The 16,923-nt window shown below is 49.2% G+C and overlaps 7 protein-coding genes across 7 annotated transcripts; 5 read left to right on the top strand and 2 right to left on the bottom strand.

Moving 5' to 3' along the window:
• Positions 1–179: 179 nt before the first annotated feature.
• Positions 180–796, bottom strand: FPOAC1_009374 (uncharacterized protein; the record flags this gene model as incomplete). Its single annotated transcript, XM_044853800.1, has 2 exons — positions 180–560; positions 617–796. 2 exons carry the CDS (start codon positions 794–796, stop codon positions 180–182), a joined length of 561 nt encoding a protein of 186 aa, XP_044706470.1.
• A 791-nt stretch (positions 797–1,587) lies between these two features.
• FPOAC1_009373 (uncharacterized protein) lies at positions 1,588–2,088 on the top strand (the record flags this gene model as incomplete). Its single annotated transcript, XM_044853799.1, has 3 exons — positions 1,588–1,595; positions 1,773–1,943; positions 2,013–2,088. 3 exons carry the CDS (start codon positions 1,588–1,590, stop codon positions 2,086–2,088), a joined length of 255 nt encoding a protein of 84 aa, XP_044706469.1.
• Positions 2,089–2,349: 261 nt separating this feature from the next.
• Positions 2,350–4,242, top strand: FPOAC1_009372 (uncharacterized protein; the record flags this gene model as incomplete). The annotated part of the gene is made up of 1 exon (XM_044853798.1): positions 2,350–4,242. The coding sequence occupies one exon, from the start codon at positions 2,350–2,352 to the stop codon at positions 4,240–4,242; it is 1,893 nt and encodes a 630-aa protein (XP_044706468.1).
• Positions 4,243–5,073: 831 nt separating this feature from the next.
• FPOAC1_009371 (uncharacterized protein) lies at positions 5,074–6,689 on the top strand (the record flags this gene model as incomplete). The annotated part of the gene is made up of 3 exons (XM_044853797.1): positions 5,074–5,134; positions 5,199–5,737; positions 5,790–6,689. The coding sequence occupies 3 exons, from the start codon at positions 5,074–5,076 to the stop codon at positions 6,687–6,689; spliced, it is 1,500 nt and encodes a 499-aa protein (XP_044706467.1).
• Positions 6,690–8,782: 2,093 nt separating this feature from the next.
• FPOAC1_009370 (uncharacterized protein) lies at positions 8,783–11,562 on the top strand (the record flags this gene model as incomplete). Its single annotated transcript, XM_044853796.1, has 2 exons — positions 8,783–10,161; positions 10,212–11,562. 2 exons carry the CDS (start codon positions 8,783–8,785, stop codon positions 11,560–11,562), a joined length of 2,730 nt encoding a protein of 909 aa, XP_044706466.1.
• An 825-nt stretch (positions 11,563–12,387) lies between these two features.
• On the top strand, positions 12,388–13,273 carry FPOAC1_009369 (uncharacterized protein; the record flags this gene model as incomplete). Its single annotated transcript, XM_044853795.1, has 3 exons — positions 12,388–12,448; positions 12,618–12,668; positions 12,726–13,273. The coding sequence occupies 3 exons, from the start codon at positions 12,388–12,390 to the stop codon at positions 13,271–13,273; spliced, it is 660 nt and encodes a 219-aa protein (XP_044706465.1).
• A 473-nt stretch (positions 13,274–13,746) lies between these two features.
• FPOAC1_009368 (uncharacterized protein) lies at positions 13,747–16,035 on the bottom strand (the record flags this gene model as incomplete). The annotated part of the gene is made up of 1 exon (XM_044853794.1): positions 13,747–16,035. The coding sequence occupies one exon, from the start codon at positions 16,033–16,035 to the stop codon at positions 13,747–13,749; it is 2,289 nt and encodes a 762-aa protein (XP_044706464.1).
• Positions 16,036–16,923: the final 888 nt, after the last annotated feature.

Genomic DNA, 16,923 nt, shown 5'->3' with positions numbered 1-16,923 from the left:
TATCATCGTAAGCATCATACCTGATAGACCAAACTCCAGCTGTTCAAGAATAAACATGACAATAATTCCACATAGCGCTCAATGCTGTCGCTGGCCGCACCCCACGGTATTCAAACATTTACACCACCGACCCCCTATGATTCGACTCCGTGAAAACAAGAAAACCACGTAAATCCGAGTTAGACGTCAATAATCTTAAGGTCGTTTGGTCCAGCGTCGAGATCAATGTATTTGAGAGGCAGAACAAGCCGATATGCGCTGTTCCCATTGAGGTAGTAGCGGTGCAGTTTCTTAGTGCGCAGGAAACCAAGCTGCTCGTATAGTCGCATGGCGGCAACGTTTGTCTCCTCAGTCTCAAGGACAATTTCATCGGCATTGCGTTTTGTCATGGCATCAATGGCCTTTTTGACAAGGGTTGTAGCAATGCCATGGCCACGGAAGTCGGAGGCAACAGCCAACATAGCGATATAACCTCTACGAGTGGGGTTGGAGTGTGAGGCATGGACTTCCAGCTTGCACACAATAACACCAATGAGGGACGAGTCGACTGGGTTTAGTGCCTAGAGAACTGTTGTTAAATAGCTGAGGTTTGACGTGAAGAAGAGATCAGTCTGACCATGAAGCAGAGATGTGCCCACTGGCAAAGAAAATAACGGTACACATATATGCTGTAAGGCTCACTCAAGTCCTTTGAGATCAAGGCCCGGATCGCGGGTAAATATTGAGCTTCGAGAGCATGTTCGTATTGGACGTAACGTAGTTCGCCAGGGAGATTCTCGGGTTTGGTAGTGGCCATGGGATTGTAAAGTTTTTTTCCTTTCTTTTAAGCGGGACGGGGCACTCAGACGTAGTGTCCGAGTTTAGTACTGATACTTGTGACAAAAAGTTGAGTTTGGGATGACGTTTGAGTGGAATATGATCTTAGATGTAGATGTTGGAGGTTCAAAACTGGATATCGACGTTTTGATACCTTAAAGAGGGGCAGGTGGAAATGGAGTTCAGCCCGGTATCGGTGAGGGGAGGGATCGAGGAATTGAGGGGTAATTTGTGTTGTAGGTGCTTGTTGTCAATGGAGAGATGGAAGAAGATGTCTGTTGAGGTCAGATCGGCAAGAGTCACATATATAAAGCCAAGAAAAGAAGGTGGGAAGATCTTGAGATTGAATTCAGGCGTCGTCGTTTTGGGGGTGAAGTGGCAACATCCTAGATTAGTAGATTACTTAGTACCTAGGTACCTAGCTACGCTACTAGCAGTAAGTGGTCCAACGCAAGCGGCAGGCCACGAGGGCAAGGCTTGTAGGGCAGTTGGCCTGGTGGATGAACGCCCGGGCAAGCTGGCAGGGGATAGTGGAGGGGCTCGCTACAGCCCGGGCTGCAGTCTGCAGAGCCAAGGGCTATTTTAGAGCTCTCTACTCTTTATGTAGAAGCCCGAGAAGGCGGGGTTTTACTACTATGGAAGTTACACTCTATTTGTGCACTTCCATGGAAGTCGAGACCAAAGACTCGCACGACTATCTTGAATGGGTGGTCGCTACTATGGTAGACTTCATTGTTTCAAGATCCATGATACGATCTAAGCGCCACACTAATGGTAGGGTATGTTGGTCTGGGTCTCTTTCAACTCTATAGGCACCTGTACCTAGGTACATAATATTAGATACCTACTACCTATAGGATCCATATGAGTGAGCATGTGATATTCTACAACCAACTCCAAGATACGCTTGCCCAAGTGGCATTAAGAAGCAAGGGGTCACTCTAACTCGTCTAAAGGCCTTCAGTCCCTTTGCAATTTTGGTCCCTTTCGCATAATCCCGCCGGTAGTTTGATCCCCTTGCAGTACCGGCCTTATCTTGGCTTTGACGTCAGGTTCCTGCCTATCAGGAACCACCGGCATGTCCTTTCGATCCGATGCCCGAGCTTCCTCCCTCCACGCCCTAAGACGTACGTATTTTCATGTGATATTTGGTTCAACTTTCAAACACGGTGCAACTTTTTAATCACCGCAGCTAGGTATTTTAGTCCATCACCCCGTAGCCCTCGGGCTAAACATCAACCCCTTTCTATTACCCATTACCTTAGTACCTAGACGACATATATAATACATGTATACGTAGATAAATGCCGCCAACAAATGAGACACATCAGGATCGAGAGACCCCGGTTTTTGTTTTAGAGCACGCGCCAATTCTTTATGGGCGTCATAGCTACGTTAGTACAGTACAAGAATTCTTCAACACCAACCTTTCCTCTACCTACAAAGTCTGGTCGAGGTTCTTCTTTTCCCCCCTCCCCAACCAGAGACTGACCCATACGGCGCCTCCGAGAGGCCTGCTTTTCAGTTGACACCATGGGAAAGTCCACTTTGCGACGCCGGAATGTCCAAGATACGACAAATAACGACAGCGCCGATGCTGGGAACACTTCAAGGGAAGACAGCCCAGCGGCTGAGCCGACCACACACGTTCGAGTTGTTCAACATGCCGTGCCCAGGACCCGGAAACGCCGCAATACATTCGTCTTCTTCCTTGGTAGTTTGTTTGGAATTATAGCCGCTGGGTTTTTCGCTTCCAGCAATGATCTTATCGACCTCCCCGAGTTCACCGACTTGTCCATGGACAACTTAATGGATGCTCTGCCTGCTGGCTTGGTGAAGGACATGCGTGACCTTGTCCAGGGTGAGCGGGATATTGCCGAATCGTACGAGCCATTCTCTGTTGGCGAAAAGGCTCGATCAGAGGGTCTAGGAGTCCACCATCCTATGATCATGATACCTGGTGTCATCTCAACGGGACTTGAGTCTTGGGGTACGGCTAATATCTCGAAACCCTACTTCAGAAAGCGACTTTGGGGCAGTTGGACAATGATGAAAGCTTTGGTCATGGACAAGGAAGTTTGGAAGAAGCATGTCATGCTCGACAAGAGGACAGGTCTTGATCCGCCCAACGTAAAGCTGAGGGCTGCCCAGGGTTTCGATGCTACCGATTTTTTCATCACGGGATATTGGATCTGGAGCAAAATCTTCGAGAATCTCGCATCCATCGGTTATGACCCAACAAACTCGTTCACGGCCGCTTACGATTGGCGCTTGTCGTATCCCAACCTTGAGGTACGGGACCGCTACTTTACTCGGCTAAAATCGCATATCGAAGTTGCGGTGGCTACTGAGGACAAGAAAGTTGTTCTCGCATCTCACAGCATGGGGAGCCAGGTCCTTTACTATTTTTTCCATTGGGTGCAATCAGAAAGAGGCGGGCGCGGTGGACCTGACTGGGTTGAGCGTCACGTTGAGGCCTGGATCAACATCAGTGGATGCATGCTTGGAGCAGTCAAAGACTTGACTGCTGTGCTCTCTGGCGAGATGCGCGACACAGCTCAACTGAACCCATTCGCTATTTACGGACTGGAAAAGTTCTTGAGCAAAGAAGAGAGAGCCGAGATCTTCCGCGGCATGCCTGGGATATCCTCCATGCTGCCCATAGGCGGAAACTCTGTATGGGGTAACTTGACCTGGGCTCCAGACGACAGGCCAGGCCAGAACCGTTCATACGGATCACTCTTAAATTTCAGGGTCGGTTCGAACTGGACAACGCCTGATCGCAACTTTACCGTCGAGGAAGGCGTGTCCTATTTGCTCAACACAACTGAGGACTGGTATCAAGATCAGATCAAGGGCAGTTACTCTCGGGGTATTGCTCATTCCATAGATGAGGTCGAGGCCAATGAACATGATCCCAAGAAGTGGATCAATCCTCTCGAAACGCGGTTACCACTTGCTCCTAGCCTCAAGATCTATTGCTTTTATGGTGTTGGCAAACCGACTGAGCGAGGGTACTTCTATAAACCACCGGATCAGCCATCATTGACCAACCTCAACATTACAATAGATACAGGCTATACAGAAGGAGACGTGGATCACGGCGTTGTCATGGGCGAGGGAGATGGCACCGTGAACCTTCTCAGTACAGGTTACATGTGTAATCATGGCTGGAATATGAAACGCTACAACCCAGCAGGCGTCAAGGTTACAGTCGTTGAAATGCCTCACGAGCCGGAACGCTTCAATCCTCGAGGAGGACCTCGTACGGCCGACCACGTTGACATCTTGGGGCGATACAACCTGAACGAGTTATTGCTACGGGTAGCGAGCGGTAAAGGTGACACAATCACCAACTATGTTGTGAGCAACATCAAAGAGTATGCATCCAGGGTTCAGATTTACGACGATGAGGAGACTTCGTAGAACTGGCGTCTCAAAGCGTTGATAGTGTCGCTGGAGTTAGCGGAGCTGGTGATATTGATTACTGCAATTATTTCCATGGTTTGGTGTTTGGGAGTCCCCGCGATAGACTTGTTCTTAAAGCTCTTACTTGTATCCATGATACCCTTGAAGGTGTGGAAACACCCTGATCCAAGATGGACCCCGTAAAAGGCACTAGAATTATATGAATTTGGAATACTGATGGCATTTGCGTACATAGTATCATGGGTAGTTCAGGCAATTACGAGGTTGTGCGTTCAACCGTGGAATATTGTGATTTGAAGTGCTTGACAGTCAGTATATGTATTCAATCAAAATTCCTCCCAAAATGGCAGTAAAGATGGTGAAAGATGGTGACAGAAACTGCAACCAGTCGCGATACTCTGTAGATTTGCAAGAATCCATAACCATTTTGTTATAACCAATCTAATGCCGATACGTGCTCTGCAACTGTTGTCGCTACGTCGCTGGGTAGTTCCATGTGCCAAGACACCATCTAACAGGTCTGAATGAGGTCACGTCACGGTACAGCTAACGACTTAACCTGAAGCAACTCAATCTCGACCCCGCCACCTCAATTCTCGAAACACAACCACAACTCAGTCTCGACATTTTTGCGCCATCTTAATTTTAGGTGGGAGATGACCGCTGTGTCTGCTTCTCCTCTTGGAAACCATTGCCAGCCAACTGCTTGTCTCATCGGCATTTCTCAACTCAACACTGCCGATCAAATCCACATCACGCATTTCCAGCACCAGCCCCGGCAACAGGACCCGATGCCTTGGTCCCTGTACACCTATCAAAGCGAGGATCATGGCAGATTTCGAAAAAACTTCTTCCCCTCATGAGGAGGATGGGGAGCAGCTTTGGAATGGTAAGTGGCTGGTAGCCTATGGATGCTACTTATAAAAAGGACACGAATTGACATATTTCCACAGATCTAGATAAATGCGTCTCAAGCAAATGCGATTCCCACGAAACGATCGACGATGCTCTGCGCAACTGGATAGATTTGACTAACCGCCTGCGTGACTGTTATCACGAAACACAGGACGAGGTCGTCACTTGCGCGCGGATCCTTCTCGCCAGCAATTTGTTCCGGGATAACAAGGATTATGTTCGCACCCAGATCATCTATAGTCTGCTGCAGGAAGACGAGACAGGACCGTTGCATGCCATAGTTTGTCTGCTCCTGCTCGACGGCTGCCAAGATGACACCATGTTTCCTCGCATGGTGAATGAGGCTTGCTTCCCTCGACTGTTGGAGCTTATCAATGGTCGCCGAGACCAGGGCCAGGATCCACGGCTGCACCGACTCCTTTTGCAACTAATGTACGAGATGTCACGTATGGAACGACTACGAGTTGACGATTTGACCATGGTAGACGACGATTTCGTTCACTACCTTTTTGCCCTGATTGAGGAGCTGTCTGATGATGCCCATGACCCTTACCATTACCCTACCATTCGAGTCCTGGTGAGCGATTCAGTATTTGTATCATCGATAATGATGGCTAATATGAGTCCAGCTTGTTCTAAACGAACAATATATGCTTGCTTCCACCGATGTCAAGGACCCATCTGCTCCGAAGTCACGGCTGACAAACAGAATTGTTAAATGCCTGAGTCTTCATGGTGCTTCATTTCGAACGTTTGGCGAAAATATCATCCTGCTGCTGAACCGAGAAACCGAGACCTCTCTACAGCTGCTCATTCTGAAGCTTCTGTATCTGTTATTCACAAACAAAGCGACATACGAATACTTCTATACGAACGATTTACGAGTACTTCTGGATGTCATTATCAGGAACCTGATGGACCTGCCGGATGAAAAGATATCCTTGAGACATACCTACCTGCGGGTGCTTTATCCGCTATTGGCCCATACACAACTTAGCCAGCCGCCGCATTATAAGCAGGATGAGATTCTTCGCGTACTTAATATTCTCCGAGGATCTCAAAATGTGCACTTTGCACCTGCAGATGATACAACACTTCGTCTGGTTGATCGTGTATCCAAGGTCAAGTGGATTGAAGAAGCGCAATCACCCACAGTAGTGTCGGGTGAAGCCGAAGTTGCTCGCAGATTTTTGGGTATCAGCCTGTCGCGATCGCAAACCGCGAGTAGTGTCAGTGTGAGCGACGTCGCGGCAGTTAAGGAGAAGCCGGGAGTGCAAACACCGAGCCGATCAGGCGAAGGGGCCGATGCTGGTGAATCGGAAGTAGAAGAGGGCGTCGCAATGGCCCCAAGGCCCAAGAAACCGCTGCCAGAAGTTCCCAAGCATCGCCATGGTGTACCTTTTGCACAAAAGTTTGTCAACGGTGGACAGAAGAAGACGCCTCCCCAGGCGCCACCACCGCGCCGATGGGGACGGATGAAGACGGTTGAGAGGCCTCCTGCAGACCCAGTTCCAGAGCAGGAGGCGTGATATAAGTTTGATTCACTGGGCGTCATTCTCCGCGTTAGGAAGTTTAAGGAGTAACATCCCGTCGAGCGGGGGCGGCGTCGGTTGATACTATCGTATACGCTAGGGGAGATTTTCGGTTTGACGACAGAGGGCGTTGTGGAGCTTTCTGCTGCATTGTACCGCACTGGACACAAAGCATCAGGCACGGCGTTTTTGGGTGATTTTGGTCATGAGAGCATACGGTCTTGAAAGTCATGGTTCTGAGGAGATTGTAAGCAAACTGCGGCAAGCCACTTTGTGCGAAACCGTGTATAAAGAGTAGCATCAGGATTGAGCCTGCAAGAGATGGATAATTGGTTTTGACAATCAATGGTAACGTGTCGTGCGTCCTGCCAAGTGAGTGAAACATGCATCATGCATCATGTTGATATCTTGGATTAGGTAGCTCCTGGATATCCCTCACTGAATAGATGTAACCGGCAGTCATCACAACAGTGCCGAACCGGGATCTGGCCTGCACAGCCCAGATTAACCTACTACATATTAGATCTGGTTCCGTGAGCTTTTAAGATGAGCAAATCAAGATCCGCATGTCTAATGTGGAGAAAGACCTCAGCTTTCCAAGGGACTGCAACAGCATGAGACTGAGACATGTGCATCAAATCTAAACAGCAAGTTGCTGATCTGAGCCCTTGTACAAGATATGATCAAACAATCTTCTTTTCGATAGTAGTAATCAAGGCTTTTACTCCTGTGAGGCCTCACTAGAGTTGACCTGAGTAAGTCACTTAATCGACTTCGACGAAACACTTGAACGACAATTTGCACATCCGGAAGGCGGCGATGCCGAGAAGATCTCAGTTTCAACTGATGACAGTGGATGGAGCCGTGAAAAGCCAAGGACAAAGTGCCAACACGTGAAGAGGATTGGCTGTGAATAAGATTGGGCAAAGCGCCTGGGGATTAATGACGATCGTCGTTGGGCTGCAGCTTTAGGTTGAAGGTTGAAGTATCACCAGAAAAACCAAGAGATGGAACCCTTGGAGTGGCACTCAAGTACGTCATTTACGTCCGTCAAGCGTCGGTTCAGGTGGGGAACGACGCTATAAATTGGCTGAAAGCAGCTATGATGGGACATATTGAGTACTTTGAGCTTAGAGCACGATGGGTGTTTCAGGGGAGCAGGTTTTGGGACGATCAAGTACCGGCTGAGTACTAGGCAGATAGGTTATGTCTAGCCTATTTGGTGTAAGTGCCTGGAAGCTCTTGGCGAGCCCGGGCCCCTCCCTTCTACCTCCAAGATTCAAGTGATTGACTACATCATCCATCATAAACAATAGACATTAATCACAGGCCCAAAAAATATTGACTGTGCTGCAAGCCAACTTTCATGACTTGTTGACTCAGGTGGCAACCACGTTTGCTCTTTTTATAGGTATAGACGACTCAATTCTGTGCCGAGTTTTCCACTTGTGAAGGTCTAACGCAGGTGCTTCAACCGACTAGAAAAATCTCGCCCTCTTGGTCGACTGTGGAACACAGACAAACAGAGAACCCTTGATCTTCAATCAATTACCCGCTGGTTCTCACATCTCTGCTCCACAATAGAAGCTGTCTACTTCCGCTCGTTCTGCTCCAGTATATCTACAAATCCAATTAAACCAAACGAAACAGAAAGCCAAGAACCAAGGTGCGTCTGTCGTCGATTCAACATCATCATTTGTCTCAGAAGATTCCTCCACTGCAGAAAAGACGCTAGTCTCACTCGAACGGGCCTCTAGTTTCGGTAGCGTCACACCTGCCAGCGGTCATTTGTGCGCCCATTGCGTCAACACCACCATCGTCCGGCGAATCCAACACCCTGATTTTCTGAATCTGGCTCATGTCGGGCTCTCAGTCTCAGCGCTCCTCCACTCGGCGCCATCACTCACTAGTTAATTGACTGTTTTAGGTTTCTAGGTTCGTTTCCAGGTTCTCTGCCTTTGCTTCCGTCTCGGGTCGTCCCCAATCTCCTTGTGGTCCATTCCGTCCGTCGCTCGCACAGTCTATTATCTTAGCTCAGCTCAGACTGCTCCCAGACATACCGTAGGAGAAATAACAACGCCACCTCCGCCATGGATCTACCTTCTTCTCACTCCCAATCTCAACCTTCGTCATTTCCCCAACAGCCATCTTATACATACTCACACGAGCAAGATTCTTATCCAGAATCATCACCTGCAGCCGCCGCCAACAACGCACACACATACTCAAGTCCCCAATACGACGACGATTACCACCTCTCAAACTCGATTCACGCACCGCAGCCGCAGTCGCGACAGCCAGGTCGTTTCACCGAGGAATGGGGTGCAGCACAGCGAGGTCCTTCTTTACTATTTGATCAATCCACCGACGTCGCAAACATGCAGCGTAGCAACTCGGTACATAGCTACGTTAGTGGCGATGACCAGCAGCTTCCGGGTCGCCAGAACACTCTCAAGAAAAAGAATTCGGTACGCCGAAATGGAAGCATGAAGCGCAGTAGCAGCCGTCGCAGCATGAGAGCTGGTAGTGTCAAGAGCCTTGCTCTACAATCCTCCTCTGACCACGATGAGGGCCATAGTGCCTTTTACTGCCCGGTTCCTACTTCAGGCAACCCAACCGAAACACTTTCCAACCGTTTTCAAAACTGGAGAAAGGTGCTCAAGGATCTCATCGCATACTTCCGCGAGATTCAAACCCACTACGAACACCGCGCCAAGTCCCTTCTCAAGCTCGCCAATGTCTCCAACAACATTACCACCCCACCCGGCTTTCTTCAGTCAGCTGGCATAGATGACGCCCTCCAATTCCTTCGGGACTATAACAAGAACGCCATCCTCGAAGCCAACAAGGCCAAGGACATTGAAGAAGATGTAATTCTTGCGCTCACTGGTTTACGAAGTGACCTTCAACAAAAAATCAAAGAGATCAAGAACCTTTCAGGCGATTTCAAAAATTCGGTCGATAAGGAGATGGATCACACTCGCAAGGCTGTCAAGACTCTCAGTGATATCTTGGGGCGAAACGAGTTGGATGAATCTACCACAACTGGCAAGCAAGACCCATACCTGTTGCGTCTCGCTGTCGACCGCCAAGTTGAGCGTCAATTGGATGAGGAGAACTATCTGCACCAGGCTTACCTCAACTTGGAAAACTCGGGACGAGAGCTAGAGGCGATTGTCGTCGGCGAGATACAAAAGGCTTATAATGCTTACGCCGGCATTCTCAAGCGGGAGGCCGACAACTCTTATAACCTTATTGGCGAATTGCGAGAAGGTCCCATTGCCATGCCTAAGGACCATGAATGGATGCACTTTGTGACCCACGATGACAAGTTTGTGGACCCGAGCATTCCACTCAGGACTCCGGACCAGATTCACTACCCCGGACAGGACCACGAGGCAGCCCAGGAGATTCGAGCCGGATTGTTGGAGCGTAAGAGCAAATACCTAAAGAGCTACACAGCCGGCTGGTGAGTTTTTGCCCTCGCGCGATAATGAACAAGACTAACTTGGACGATAGGTATGTACTTTCCGCTACGCATCTTCACGAGTTCAAGACCGCGGATAAAGCCCAAGCCCCGGTCATGTCACTTTATCTTCCAGAACAGAAAGTAGGATCGCACTCCAACGAAGGTGGCTCATCAAACAAGTTCATCCTCAAGGGCCGCCAAACAGGCGGTATGCATCGTGGACATACCTGGGTATTCCGTGCCGAGAGCCACGATACTATGATGGCTTGGTATGAGGATATCAAGGCCCTTACGGAGAAGACCGCCGAAGAGCGAAGCCAATTCGTACGCAGCCATTCGAGAAGCCTCAGCCGATCTTCCCGACGATCAGTTAGTAGCGATGGACTGGTCGATGACGAAGACGAGGAGCCTTTCACGGCTGATACCGAATCATTCACCAACCCGGGATTGAGGCAACACGAAGCGACCCCCCGGCGATCTCAAGCAGGTGGGCGGTTCCCATCTGATATCCAAGTCAATAAACAACGTGGCTTACAGGCCCCTCATTCGCCTTCTAGTTTAAGCTCTGGCTTCCAGGACAATAAGGACCCCGTGGTACCTCCGATTGTCACGGGTGGTCTTTCTGGTCCAGCCGCTGGAGAATCGCAGTCGACTCGGGACTACGGTACTGTTCACCAGACCCCCTTGGATGAGATGCCCTCTGCTGCTGCCATCGCGAGCCAAAAGGCTCACTACGACGGTGTTAACCCTTATACAAGTGAGCCAGTTAATCAGTCTCCTGCTGGGCCGACTTCCTTCAACCAACAGCAGCAATATGAACCGCAGTATGAACAGCAGCAGCAACATCCCGTTCAACTGTCGGAGTATGTTCAGAATCATAACCAAACTTTTCTTCCAGTTATGATTCCTCAGGGTAAGGACGAGCGCAACGACGATTTTTCCAACAATGAACAGCCTCATTACGATGAACAGCCTAACAACTACATCATGGAGCCACGAGAGGAACCAGATGGCAGAGGTGCCATGAGCGGGAATGTTCATCCGACATCAGACTATCCGCAGGCTTCATACGAGCCACAACCTTCGTATGACCAAGAGCACAACTATGGTCATAACAACGGCAGTGCTAATGGCGGCACCAAAGTCAACAACTACACTTTGACAACAGTGGGAGAGGGTTTTCCTAGACTTGATGGTGGCGCTACCCGTGAAATTCAGCCATCAACTCGAAAGGCTGAATCAGTGTACACCGAGCGTGACTCAGTTTTGCTCCAGACAGACGATGAAGACGAGACCTCTATGCCTACACGACCGTCGGTTAATAACCGTACCGAGAGCCATAACACAATCTCAAACTTGCACATTCCTGGCGGATACCCAAAGAGCAGTTATGCAACATAAGCAAGATTGTCGTTGGAGTTTATTTTTCCTTTCTTTAGCTGATATTGTCTCCTTGATCAACTGTGTACGAGTGGGGTGGGCAAAGATGGCTGGTGCTGAAGAATAGGCAAGATGTGGTAAACGGGGTGTGTTATTGCTGGGAGGCGTTGGCTTCAGTGTGAAGTTTAGGTGGAACAATTATGGTTACTGGGACATCCCTCGCTTGGTTTCGTATTTTCTTATCACCTCTATCGGCTTTCAAGATATCTATAGTCTGCAGCAATTGATTTGAAAAGTATAGCGCGTTTACAAAAGAGCAGCCTGCTTGTTGAAATAAGTTAGATACTTGAAGCCTAAGTCAAGTCATAATTATTTGTGACTAATCTCGCCACAACCCATGCAAAGAGGCAGCAAAAAAATTGTAAATTGAAGTAAATCGTTGGATCTTAAAGACTGAGACAAATTATGACAAGTTGATTGAGTTATTTGTTCATCACTTTAATACGGGCAATCAAGTTTTTTTTCCTATTTTTTTTTTTACTACATGAAGTCCTGCATAACGCCGGCCGATGTAATCTTCCGCTCCGACTTCTGCCAACCAATAGGATCGCTCAAAGCTAGCTCCCATCAGACCTTCGGTGGACACTCTCTTTGCAAAATTTCACTCGGGAAAAAAAAGTTAGAGCATCGACCTACGCGGACGACCAAATCTTGACGAAGCGACCAAAGAAAACCCAGTTACGGACATTAATCGAAACAAAGACAACGAGCGTTCGGATCGCGAATCCTCAATTCATCAAATTCATCCCAACTGGCGACTGAGCGCAAACTCGATTATTCTTCATCATGTCTTTCCGAGGAGGTTCGCGAGGCCGTGGCGGTAGTGGATTTGGAGGACGCGGCGGTGGTACGTCTTCTTTCTTCTTCTTCCCCTGACAGGTTGCACCTGAGAGCATTGGTGGTTCGGGACGGGGGAATCGCCAAGAGCAGGGCAATTGAGGCTGGAGATGCGACAGATAGCTGTTGAATAGCAGTGTTCGCATTCGCAAGACAGACTACTAACAAGCATGTTATAGGCCGCGGTGGTTTCCAGCAGCGAGACATGGGCCCTCCTGCTCAGATCCTTGGTGAGTTCTACTATCGCATCCGTTCTTCCCGACGTGTCACAGGCTAACGTTTCTAAGAAATGGGCAAGTTCATGCACGCCTGCGAAGGCGAGATGGTCTGCGAGTCCATCAACCCCAAGGTCCCCCACTTCAACGCCCAGATCTTCCTCGAGAACAAGACGGCTGTCGGCAAGGTCGACGAGGTCCTCGGCCCCATCAACCAGGTCTTCTTCACCATCAAGCCCACCGAGGGCATCCAGGCCACCTCTTTCAAGGAGGGCGACAAGTTCTACATCGGCTCCGAGAAGCTCCTGCCCCTCGACAAGTTCCTTCCCAAGCCTAAGCCCCCGCCTGGTGCTCCTAAGCCTAAGCGCGCTGGCGGCGGTCGTGGCGGTGCCCGTGGTGGACGCGGCGGCTTCGGTGCTCGCGGTGGCGGCCGTGGTGGTTTCGGCGGCGGTCGTGGCGGCGCTGGCGGTTTCTCGCGCGGTGGTGGCCGTGGTGGAAGCAGTTTCGGTGGCCGTGGAGGTCGCGGTGGCAGCGGTGGTTTCTCACGAGGTGGCGGCGGCGGAGGAGGCTTTGGTGGTGGTGGTCGTGGACGTGGTGGTTTCAGCCGTGGAGGCCGATAATCTCCTAATGACAACAAGGATCACGGATCACTTCTACTACCGAGGAGGACGAAGTAGTAGTACAACGCGACCCACGAAAGCCGTTTAAAGGGAGGTGAAGTCGACAAAGAGAGAAAACTTCGGGATTTAGGAGGTGGGAAAGAAAGAAAGGGATCACATGTATTTTCTCTGGCGTTGGATGGTTTCTGATTTTCCAAAGTGCTTTGCTTGATTTGGTTTTCCCCCCCAGTGGCTCTATATCCCCAATCCTGCGATGTTCGTGTGGAGTTTGTGTTTACAAACACGAGGATTCAACAAAGACAAGAGAGGACGAAAAGAACGGGCAACCTTTTTACTTCAGTTATTTGGTCATTGTGAAAGATATATATGTACACTGTGAAGGCATTATGTAAAGTCATATCCACGCTCATGGGGTATAAGTAGGCTCCCAAGTCCTTAAGCTCTTTCAACGCCAGGCAAACAATTCAATGAAATCAATCCCTGCGACACCGAACCAATGACGCGCAAAGTAGACCCAGTGCCAGGATAAAGGCCAACCCTCCAAGTCCGAGACCAAAATACTGTGCGTCGCGATACCCTTCCAAAGGATTCTTATTGTTTTTCTTTCCCATCTCTACAGCTCCTGCCATACCAAGTCCAACAGAAAAAGAAAATGCTGCCGCCATGTTGGCAAGACTACTTGCAAGTCCCAACTGTCCTTCGGGAACATCTCGCCCAAGCACTGTTGAAGCGGAGGGGATCATCAAGACCATACCAACTCCCATAAAGATAGCACTGACAAACGAATTTGCCCAATACTCCTGTTTTGCTGGAGCTGTAGCCATCAAAGCGGAACTGATCAAGATTGCTATTGAAGCACTCACCATAGCAAGCTGGGCAGTGAAATCACGATTTGCAAAAGGCCAACAAGCAAAGCCAACGACAACGCCGATTACTAGTATTGGTACAAGACCAGCGCTCGTGAGTAGAGGCCCCCATCCTCTCAAAACTTCCATAAACTGGGCAAAATACCAGACCCAAATCCCAAACGCTGCCGAAGCGGCAGTCACAAAGCCAAGTGTAATGCCAGCAGTGAGGTGAATTTGCTTGAATGGTACCAGAGGATGGCTAGCTTGAGACTCGAAATAATTGAACAACGGGATAAGCAATAACCCTGTAAAAATCAAGATGTATGCTTCCGGGATGTCCCATCCTAAGATGGGTATTTGGTTCCAGCCAACACTGAAAAGAACCAACGCAGATATGACAGTTACAGACCCAAATACATCCAGGCGTTTCCAAAGGTTGCCTTCGAGATTATGAACCAAAACTCTCTTGGCGGGAACCACAAGCATGCTTGAGATACCGAGGGCCGTGCAAACTGCAGCTAAGCAGTAGAAGGCCCATGGCCAGGACGCGTATTTGGCGAAAAGCCCTGTCATGACAGAACCAACGACGAATCCACAAGGAGCAGAGGCATCGAACAGACCCATAGCAACCATCTTACGAGGTCCGGGCGGATAGGCCCTTAACAGCAATCCATAGCCATTGGGAATAATAAGTGCTGGGCCGATGCCCTGCATTGCACGACAAATACAGAAGAAGACAGCTCCTCCAGAACTGTGCACATACATGCTTAGACCAGTAAAAAGACTCCAAAGCGCAAACCAAAAATAACCGGCGACAAAGGCTTGTCTCTGTCCACATACGTTTCCGATCCGATTTCCCAGAAGGATTGTTGCAGCATAACTCAGCATATATGCTGAAGTAAACCACGCAAGGTGTGTCGTACGCTCTGGTTCAAAGAATGATTCGCCAATTCGGCGTGCCGATGTCAAAGTTTGCGCGAGGCTGGCATATGTCAGGAGCTGTGCCATGCAGATGACAGCAACAAAGAGGCTCTCGTTGCAGGGGTGATTAAACACAATCTGTCTGGCTCCTTCGTTGAGAGGTTTCCTGCGCAGACCCTGGGTAGCAGATGAAGCCGAATATGGATCAGAGCCTGCGCGTATATGTGTAACTGTGCCTAGTGGTAGCTCCCGAGTACCCATGTCAGGTCTGAGAACCATGTATTGATGATGCTGTGTCGTCGATCTTAAAGCTTCGAAACCTCTCGTAGCTTGAACCAGTCCGCCGCGGTTGGCTGAAAAGCTCGCTGGATGTAGACCTGCATTTGAAGCTGGGGGTACGACAGATTGAGAATCCGCGAGAGTTATAGGAACGCTAAATCGGTGATGTGGTGTATGTGGAGTGTCTAGTCGTGGTGGTAAATTTGGTGTTGCGAGTCGAATTAAGTCTTCAGGCATGCGAGCAGAAGTTTCAATCATCTCAGGCTCTAGCTCTCGGTGAAGAAGAGATTCCGTTTCGGCATTCGAATGCCGTCCTGACACAAGTATGGTAGACATGTAATTGTTTCGAGGAGGTGAAACGGGTGCCACGTCCGAGACAGTCATCTGGCTCACTATGTCCATGTCCAAAAGTCCCTGAGAGACTTCACTCACGCTTGATGGGCTTCGAGCGTGGGAGCGAGAATTAGAATTGGAGCGATTGTTGGAGTAGGCATAGCTGCGTGGCTGGTAATAAGAGTTGGGGTTCGTATAAGTGGGAGCTGGAGCTGCTGGGGAGTAACCGCCATGTTGTTGTTGGTAATGATGGCGAAAAGATTCGGTAACGGCAATCATTGTATCCGTGACATGTTGGATGGCAGCATTGGAACGATTGGTTTGTCGACGAGCCTCAGACTTCTCAGAGTCTTGTCGTGATACGCCTCGTAGTGGTTCCATTGTGAAGTTGGTGGGACGTGGTAAGCAGAACCAATATTAGCAATGATCACTCCTCCTCATATCCTTCCCATTTATATCGGCTGTTTCTGTGAGTGGTTTGTTGGGAAATAAATTGGAGACAAGATATTAGATTAGAGATATAGAAGGAGCAGTATTGATGAATCGGGACAGCAAAGAGAGAGGGATTTCAAGAAACAACCAGACAAGACATGATCAGGGACGTTTGGGGTAATATGTTGATAGAGGGTCGCGGCTGCGCTTACAGCCTGCAGCTCGAGACCAGGGCTTGTAGTGGGATGGGATGAATATTGGTTCATGGCAGTAAGCCGTCAAAGTTGACTCGCTAAGGTTGCCCATGCTCAGGTCCAGGGTTCAGAGGATTGGGGCCTGAGAGCTTCCACCCATGGCTTATCCTTGTTTGGGTTTGGGTTGATACTAGGAACCGAGATTGAGGGTGGGATGGATCATGACGACGAACCAGAAATAGAATTCATCGATCAAGTCAAAGTGAGAAAAGACATGTTCCTCTTGTGTGTGTGGGCATTGATCTACTCTGTAATTGTTGTGGGTAGAGTATCACATTGTGACCTGAATGACGGCTAGAGCCTAGACTGAGTAGACTTAATCGCCATCGTGTTTGCAAAGTCGGTGATGCTCCAAATATGGCGCTTATGAAAATAGTCTGGATGCTTGGTTGGTTCGTGGATCGTATCTTGTTGGTGATGTTGGTGAAAACGAGCCGTTGGTGTTGATGATACAGTAGTCTATGGAGGGAAATGGAGGCAGGGGCAGGCGAGAGCGGCTGCGACCAACATCAAGGAGATAAGTACCTAGATCTTGGCGCGGGGGGGGGAAGAAAGAAGGCAACCATAGGTATTATCACGACAT

Source organism: Fusarium poae, chromosome 3 (genome assembly GCF_019609905.1).
Source record: "Fusarium poae strain DAOMC 252244 chromosome 3, whole genome shotgun sequence".
Classification (NCBI taxonomy): Eukaryota; Fungi; Ascomycota; class Sordariomycetes; order Hypocreales; family Nectriaceae; genus Fusarium; species Fusarium poae.
The sequence above is the reverse complement of the archived record's forward strand: the minus strand, read 5'-3'. Positions and strand labels throughout refer to the sequence as shown.